This window comes from Alligator sinensis, unplaced genomic scaffold (genome assembly GCF_000455745.1).
Source record: "Alligator sinensis unplaced genomic scaffold, ASM45574v1 scaffold320_1, whole genome shotgun sequence".
In the NCBI taxonomy this organism is placed as follows: Eukaryota; Metazoa; Chordata; order Crocodylia; family Alligatoridae; genus Alligator; species Alligator sinensis.
The window spans coordinates 797,828-806,965 of NW_005842249.1; the positions used below are offsets into that span (position 1 = coordinate 797,828).

Below are 9,138 nucleotides of genomic sequence, written 5' to 3' on the forward strand. Positions count from 1 at the left end.
GGGTTCCCCTGCGGGTGATTGCCAAGCTGGGGGAACGCACACTCCATGGTGGATCTGGAAGTGGACCGAATATCCTTCTGGTCCACTTCTGGGTTCACTGCTGAGCACACAGGGGGCCCCCCAGCACTCCTGTGGGACACTCCATCTGCCCCAGCATCGCACTGTTCACGAGCTGTGCTTGCTACCTCGAGGTATGTAGAAAAAAAAACATTTAAAGCTGTGTTTATGGCCGAATTGCTGATTCTCTGAATCAACCTGAAAGCTTCAGCTTTGGATTTGGCTGAATTGAATCGGGGACAGTGATCCAAATCAATGAATTGAATCGCTGTCCCCGATTCAGGCCAAATCCGAATTGAATAGGGCCTGTTACACACCCCTAGTAGAGGTCTTAACTGGCTTGGGAGAGAGTGGAGCCTAGGCCACAGAGCAGGGCAACAGCTGAAGAGGGATGAAAGCTGGTTGGGTCAGGGCTTGCAAGGGGTGAGAATCAGGGCCAGGGGTTCCATACCCCATGAGGGGCTGGGTCTGTCAGAGGTAATAGGCTTGAGCCCAGGGAGGGGTTGAGATTGTTCAAGGTACAGAGGCCCAAGCCCAGGAGGGAATGGGACAGTTAAAAGCACCAGGGCTGGAGGTCCCAACATTGGTAGAGATTGTTCCAGGTTTAGAGGCCCACATTGACAGAAGTTGACACGGAGGATGAAGGCTCATGGATGAGAGAATTGACTTGATTGGGCAGAGGGGGTTAATGCCCAAGGAAGAGCGAGGGATTGTTAACAGCTGTGTGGCTGCAGCATGGCTACAAGGGGAGATGAGGAGGCCATGTAATTAGTCCTTAAGGCAATGAGCAGTAACACCTGTGTTCTTGAGTATGAACTCTCGTGAGGCAGCTCCCTTTTTTCTAGAAGCAAAAGGACCTCAAGGCATGATAGGCGAGTTGGAGGGGAGATTGCCCAAAGAAAGTTAAAGTGATAGATAAGGGTTTAGCGGGGCTCCAAGGGCATCATGGCCACCCCTGGGATGGAACCCTGTTCAGGCTCTTAATTTTGTGTTTGCACAGGGTCTCACATAATGAAGTCTTGAGCCATAACTAAGGTTTCTAGGTATCCCACTTTTTCAAATAAGAATTAATAGTTGATAGTGAAAGTAATAGAATCAGGCATTTCTGCAGGCTTCTTAACCTACGGTCAGCTATAGGACTGAAGAACTGACTAGACATGCCATTTCAATTGCATGCCATAATTAATTTTCCTTTTTCAGATTTGGGGCATGAAGTTATTCTGACCTGAGTAATAGTTGCCACATTCCACTGTAGCAGAGGTTTCATTTTAGAAATGTTTAGCATTTCTTTAAGAGGAAAGGTATAAATATATTCCTTATATATTACTATTAAAAGTATTGAGAGAAATGCACTACTAAATATTTGGCTATTCCCATCAGGCTAGATGAAACAAGGCCATGTTTATAATACATTTGACTGTTGCTAGCAATTTAAAAGCAAGATTCATAGTCTATTTTTGGTTTCTTGGAGTTCCTGTTTTCTGTAGTACCTGTTTGCTACTGCTTACGTGAATCAATGTGCTATTTTGGTCTTTTCATGTCCATCCTAGATCTTGCTGAACCACCTACGCTATGGTTTCTCTGCATGATAAGGAACTAAGTTTGAACAAATTTTTATCTGACTAAATGCAGGCCACAGCCATCAGTTTGTTTAAATCTCTTATTTTAAAAGAGTAATGAAAAAGTAGTTTTGACAAACCCAAGCACTGTTCGCACCAGGTAGTACAACTGTTAACCGTGTTAACCAAAGCCATTTAAAAAATGGGTTTAAGATGTAGTATAGATGGGGTAAAAGTTTATGTTGTCTCTCCTCTCCATTTTGTATACTTGTGTAAACATATCATCTGTTGAGGCCCTTAAATATTCAAAATTTAAGTGCAAGAACTGAATGTACAACAACAAACTCTTTTTAGAAACAGCTCTTAAGCAGCACCCCTGGTCCAAATCACAGCTCAGCTTTAAGGAAATTTGGGGCTAAGTTAAATGGCAAACTTCCTAGCTTGACCCTGACTTTATGCACATTGGATCTGATGCTTAAAATGGTAAAGTCCTGGCTTCTCTCATCGAGCAGAAAAAATAGCATGTTTGGGCCTGTTAAGAGACAAGCGGTACCCAAGCTCCCTGGTCGGTGTTCCACCTTCTCTCTCATGTAGAAGCACCAGTGGTTCTGTTATATAGCGTGCTATATGTTCACTTTTTCATTGCTAAGGCTTGATGTAATTCATTTTGTGATGTTCTGGTAATATTTTAATATGAAAGGTTTACATTTTATATATCATATATATTATAAATTCATATCTGTTATATATGTCTTATAAAATTATGTTATTCAGAGAAGGGAAAAAATACTTCATACACAACCCAAAATAGTTATTCATAATTATCTTCAATCCATGATGTATCTATCTGGAGGCCTCAGAAATGCACTGGTTCTTAGGTGCCAAGATTTTCAAAAACAAGGGCTTGAAATTAGCCTTCTAAGCCAGTGGCCAGCTTTCCAGAGGAGCAGAGCAAGTCATAGAGAGTAGCTGAGTTTCCCTTTGACTTCAGCAGTGCATGACATTTGTACTTCTGGCTGTCATAGGTTCTGCGGTATCACATCTTCAGTAAACGTAAGCCTGGTCCCTGGAATAGCAGTAAGGTTTTTTGCTTTGGTCTAGGGCCATCTACAACAAAACCCAGATCTTGGTATGCTTAATTTCTTTTTAGCTTTTTTCCTTCTTTATTCCTTTCCATAGTTGTGCACTTTACATTCCAGCAGCAACCAGCAATCCCTGCCATATCTGCTAGCTACCCTACATCATTTCAATTTGGGGAAGATTAGCCAGTTGTTTTAATCTAGGTTGAAAAGATACTGTGGGTAAACCCATTGTTTCTTATGAGAAACAAAACAAATATACAGGATGGAAATGGGTAGCAGGATCTTTATGTCATCTCACTTACATACTGAAGACGGCTTCAAATATTATAAAGATCTTGGTATTGTAATATATCCCATAAATGTGCCTGCTTTAAAGGTAAAGACCTAATTCATGCCCCAGAGAACATAGTCTAAAATGGTTCTATCACTGCTCCCAAAGAGGGATCAAGCTAGGTACAAGGGTGCACTAGTCTGAATCTGTTTGCAGGATTGAGACTTAAATTAGGGTGGGAATAAAGAAGGCAGAGAGGAACACAGGTGGCGCTTAATCATCTGCAGAAGCTGCAGTTTTCCTAACATATACAGTCATGTCCCTGCACCTGTATACTTTGACCTGACCATGTTAACAGCTTGTGACACTGCTCTCTCCCCACCCCCATTATTAAACTGTCCTAAGGAAATAAAGTTTTATAGGAGGCTATTCTTTAAAGGGCTATTAAGTTTACATTCTTGTCCGTTTTTATTGGCAGCAACTTCTAATTCTTACAATTTATGGACCTATTGGAGACTTTTATGGCCTCCTCTGATATCCAAGAAAATCGCATTGCAGCGCTGAAAACATCAAAAAACCACAGGGAAGTCACAGGAATTGAACACTGAATGTCCAGAGTATGAGCTACCGACTTAAGAGAGCAGCCTATAAAAAGAGACCAAATACATAGGACCTTTGAAAAATATCCTGTCTTTATTTCTTTAGACTAGGCAACTGAACTGATTTGTCATGTTGGAATACATTAGGATTAGCAATACTGAGAAGGTACCAAGGTCATGAATTTCTTCTGACTCTAGTTTAGTAAAAGAAATTGTAGTCTTTCCATTTTTTCTTTTATTATAGCAAAATATTTTTCTCTCATTCTCCTGAAGGGGATGATAGGGGAAACAAACAAGTTTGCTATCAGTTTGCCTTCAAAATTAAGAGAAAAATGGTCATCTGTAGGCAGTGAAAAAGTACAAAAAAATTAAATTCTTTTACAGTCTTTTTTTTAAAATGTCTCTGAAAACATTAATATTTTGTGGGGAGAGGGGGAAAAGAAAGGTTTTAGTGAAAATTAAGTTGAAACCTAAGCTACAGTGACCACTACCTTCAAATTCTGAAATAGAAAAAAATATATGTGATAGAAAGTAATTAGCTTGTTTAAGGACAGGGTCCTGTCAATATTTATTAATAATATGCACACACACCTACATATGTCTCTACAGGTTCATGGCCTAATTGATTATCCTGTATCCAAAAGTAGTTCACTGATTTATTCTGAATTAGTCCAAAAATAAATGAGTTAACAAATATATATATTTTAATTACTATTAAAAATACTGGCAACATATTTTACGTGCTAGATAGCTGAGAACTTCAGGATTAAGATTAATAGTCAGGAAAATACAGGATAAATTAGAATCATATAACCGGGTCAGATACTGTTTTTAAACCAAAAGAGCAAAATATGAACTTCTTGCCATGATCATACCTGTGAAACCAATTGATCCCCATCAACTTCCCTGGAGATGATAATCAAATGTAATGGGATGGTGCATGGAACTATTATTATGTTATGTATTGTTTAATTGGATAAATTTAAAGAATAACAATGATGCATAAATGGAAACCCAAAATAAGCTACAGCTTGAGAAATCAACATTTTTTTTGTGCTCAAATTTGTTATATTGATAGGAAAGGAAATTCATGCTCATAAATATTCCACAATATTCTCCATATTTAACACATTAGTATCACTAAACATTCCCTAGAGTTTATGGAAGTGAGATAAAAATAAAAAAGAGTTTCAAGTATGGGAATGGAAAGTATGACATTCTGATCAATGGCAGAATATATTTCTAAAAATAGCAAGAGCTACTCAGGTCCTATTGGCACATGATTTTGTACTGGAGATAATGAAATCAACTGTAAACCACAGTTACTTATTTCAAGGAAAGTCTGTGTGTGCGGATACGTATATCAGAATAACACTATCCTATTTTGATTTCGCTTACATTGGTAAAACACTGACTTGCATTACACTGAAATAGGATGTCCATATTCAGAAAGTGTGTCAACAAGAAATTTGCCCTGGAAAAATTGAACGTATAAATTAAAATAGCTTGTGTTATCTCAAGACAAGTTTGATTGTAGACCAAAGCTAAAGCAAAGGATTGCCTACTCTCCTCCAATACCTGTACCTAGTGACAACACACTTCTGAGGAAAAGTTTAACTGTATTTACTGCTGGGCTTTTATGCCTTACCTGATGCCATGCACGCCTAATTGATAAAAACCCTTCGAAGTACAGGGGCAAAGCCGTGATCCTCTGTCTTTCATGGAAGATTCTCCGTGGGGCTGGCTTAGGGATTTCTTCAAGATCTCCCATCCTGCTTTCTGTCCCCTGAGGTGTGGATGCGTTTTGTTTTTTTTTCTGTCTGTTCTTGTCTGCTTGTTCTCAGCCTTGGGCAGAAGAGAGCTTGCTCTGATGTGAGTTAAAAAAGGCAGCGGTATAAAGAGGAAGTCTCCGCAGTTACTGTTAAACACCTACCACAGACGCCTTTTGCACCGTAGAATATAAGCAGGAGCAAGGTTAATTGGATTAGAGGGGACTCTCCTAGAGTGTAATTTATGGTAAAGCACCTTGACTTGCAAGGAAAGTACATGAAAATAATGATGATCCTGATAAGATGTGGCATTATTATTCTTGGGGAGTTGGCAGAGAAAGCTAACAGGTTCTGCACATCTGTTCACTATTGTTTTTGTAGAAGATCCCCAGGAGTTAGGAGATTAGGTGGGGTTTTGGCATTATAAAAGTAATTGATAGAGGAAGAGGGTTTTTTGGTGGGGTTTTTTTTTTTTTGGAACTGTGTTTTGTTGTTATACACAAGTGTGAGTGAGATTTCTGATAGAAAAGCAGTCTTTGTGGAAGATCTAAAACTTTCAAGTGATGACTGAGTGAAATAACTTCCCAAGGATGAAATCCTGGTCGTTAGAGTTTAATGGAAAATCTGCACTAACTTCAACAGAAATATGATTTAATCCTAAATCTCTTCCCCTTCCAGGAATATTTTAGCTAAATCAGGAATAGCTAGACCCAATATTGTGATTTTTCTAAGGTAAGAAACATCAAGAAAAGTGAACTTGAAAAATCTTTTCAGGTCTTCTCCAGAGAAAAAGGGAAAATATTTTTTCTTTCATTTTATGGATCATATTCAAGGGTATTTGGCTGCAACTTGCACACAAGTCCAACAAGACTTTATTGTATGTAAATAGGCAATTACTGTATCTCTAGCCCCTGGCATTGGGCTAATATTGTTACTGTGTATTTAGCATTCTTACTGTATATCAACAGGTTACAATGTGACCTAGCAAAGGTTTCAACCAGAAAGTGTGTTCTAGGTTAGCTCAAGTGAAGACCCCTGGCCTGCATCCAGATGAGTGTGGCCATGTGGTGTGTGGCACCACAGACCCATCTGTGGCACCACACACCGCACATTCAGGCATTTCTTGCACTCCTACCTTGCAGTACAGGAGGTTTCTTTGACCCAGGGAGATCACAGAGTCAAAAAAAACCTCATGTGGAAAAAAGCAGGGTGGTGCACATGGCTGGAGCACGTGCTGCCCAAAACTGGAGGCTGGCCTGCTAGAACCATGGTCTGGCTGCCAGCCAGGCTCCAAGCTGCAGGAGCACCATGGCTGCAGCGTCCCCAGCCCCCAGGTAAGGCTGCTGGGGTAACCTGCCCGTGCTAGAGGGTATGTGGCACAGGCATTCCCCGGGGACAAGTAGCAGCTGCACAAGGTGTGCTGCTGCTTTTTGTCCCTGGGGAACCGAATGTCCATGCTTGTCTGGACGCGGCCTTGGAGTTTAAAGCATATTTTGCTAAATAATACTAGACTTGATTCACTATTGCCCTTCAGTGTATGCAGTTGTATATATCTGTACAAAATGAAGGCAAATGAGAATAGTAGCATTATAGTTACTCTGTAAGGGTGGGAATGGGTTTGCAAAGTGGAGGTCAGTGGGGAATTGGATCCCCCGATTATTACTTGCTATAAGAAAAATTCTGTGTTTAATTACTTCAGAGCGCATTTTGAAATGTTGGTCTGTTCTCGCTAACTTATCTTTTCAATTCTCCAGCTCAGCATGCAACATTCTCATTTTGATTTTTATACTAGGCATCTAGCTAGTCTGTACTGTACTTCTAAAGAGCTGATAGTTAACCTTCTTTAAAATATTACCCCAATTACTCTGCCTAGTGGAAATGTAATTTTCCCAGTTTCCAAACTGAACCCCATTACTAAAAAAACTCTCATGGATTCTGGTGTTTTTATTATAAAATCATAAGTATGATGAAATCAAGGCAAAGCCACAATTTTTTGTTTTCCAGAAAAATATCTTTCCATTAGACGGATTTGCCTCAAAAGGATCCTTCTGTACTTTCTGTTTAGATGCTAACATAATCTACAGGAAACCTGCCTAGGTATTGTTTATGCTCCCTTTACTGCCCTCTGCTGCTGCAGAGTGCCTGCAAAAGTGAAAGGGGTACAGTTTGTAGCTGTATTATTGTACAGGCAAAAGGAATTGGGGCTCATGACAGAGGTCATATCTTTTATTAGACCAACTAGGTATTTGCAAAAAAAGTTTTTATTTGCAAGATTTTAGGCATAATCACCTTTCCTTAGGCATAAGAGAATGTAAAGATTGTAAAATTGCTCCTAGGTGGAAATGAAAATTCATACTTCATAGGAAAGCAGGAGGTGTTGGAAGATCTCCTGGTCTGATTAGTTCATTTTGTGCAAATTAGGCTGAGACATTGGCAACGTACACCCCTTGCAAAAAGGTGCCATCGACACTGCTGCAGTCACCGCTCACCCCCACCCCGCTGCCGGCTGTAGCGTCTGCAGGCGGTCCATGATTGCTGCTGCCTGCTGCTGGCTGCATCTGCAGGTGGTCGCTGACCATGGGCCGGCACTCACCACCACCCCAACCACTGCTGCTGTGGCCACCTGTGGAAGCTTCCCATTTGCTTCCACCATGCTTCCACTGCTGACAGTGCCACCGCTGCCTGCAGGAGCCCGCTGTGCCCCCCCAGCCTTCGGGGACGCACGGTGTTCATGGGCTTAGAGAAAACTTAGAACAGTCTATTTAGCTTGATGTTGTCTGGTGTCAAGTAGGATGTTTCATAGTTTCATAGTAGGTAGGGTCGGAAGGGACCTGAGGAGATCATCTAGTCCGACCCCCTGCCATGGGCAGGAAAGAGCACTGGGGTCAAACGACCCCGGCCAGATGTTCATCCAGCCTCCTCTTAAAGACCCCCAGGGTAGGAGCCAGCACCATTGTGTCCGTTGTTTCTTGCACCTCCCGGGATTGCTCAGAGGAACAGGAACTCTCCCAATGCCTGCTGGTCCCCCTTGACTAGTTTGTAGACTGCCACTTGATCCCCTCTCAGCCTTCTCTTGTGGAGGCTGAACAGGTTCAGGTCCCTCAGGCTCTCCTTGTAGGGCCTGCCCTGCTGCCCCCTGATCATGCAGGTGGCCCTTCTTTGGACCCTCTCCATATTGGCCACATCCCTCCTGAAGTGCGGTGCCCAGAACTGGACGCAGTACTCCAGCTGTGGCCTGACCAGTGTTGCATAGAGGGGGAGGATCACCTCCTTGGACCTGCTTGAGATGCATCTTTGGATGCACGACAAGGTATGGTTGGCCTTCCTGACCGCGTCCCCACTTTGTTGGTCCATGTTCATTGTGGCATCAATGATGACTCCAAGATCCTTTTCTGTCTCGACACTGGTGAGAAGGGAGTTCCCCAGCCTGTAGGTGTGCCGCTGGTTCTTCCTCCCCAGGTGCATCACCCTGCACTTCTCAGTGTTGAACCCCATCCTGTTCTCATCGGCCCACCCCTGTAACCTGTCTAGATCCGCTTGCAGCCTGTTCCTTCCTACTAGCGTACCTTCACTCCACATCTTAGTGTCATCTGCGAATTTGAACAGGGTGCTTTCTACCCCCTCGCCCAAGCCACTGATGAAGATGTTGAATAGTGTGGGTCCGAGGACTGAGCCCTGGGGAACCCCACTGCCCACATCCCTCCAGGTCGAATAAGACCTGTCCACCACCACCCCCTGGGTGCAGCCCTCCAGCCAGTTAGTGACCCATCTGACCACGTAGGCAACATACCACTGTCTCCT

General features: G+C 42.2%; 1 protein-coding gene across 1 annotated transcript in view; it reads right to left on the reverse strand.

Moving 5' to 3' along the window:
• The window catches only part of STAP1 (signal transducing adaptor family member 1), a 38,388-nt gene extending 33,049 nt beyond the window's left edge, over nucleotides 1-5,339 (reverse strand). Inside the window, exon 1 of the mRNA XM_006027530.3 lies at nucleotides 5,217-5,339. Within this exon, the coding sequence (XP_006027592.2) occupies nucleotides 5,217-5,339 (123 nt within the window). The remainder of the gene's footprint in view (nucleotides 1-5,216) is intronic.
• Between the last annotated feature and the right edge of the window lie 3,799 nt (nucleotides 5,340-9,138).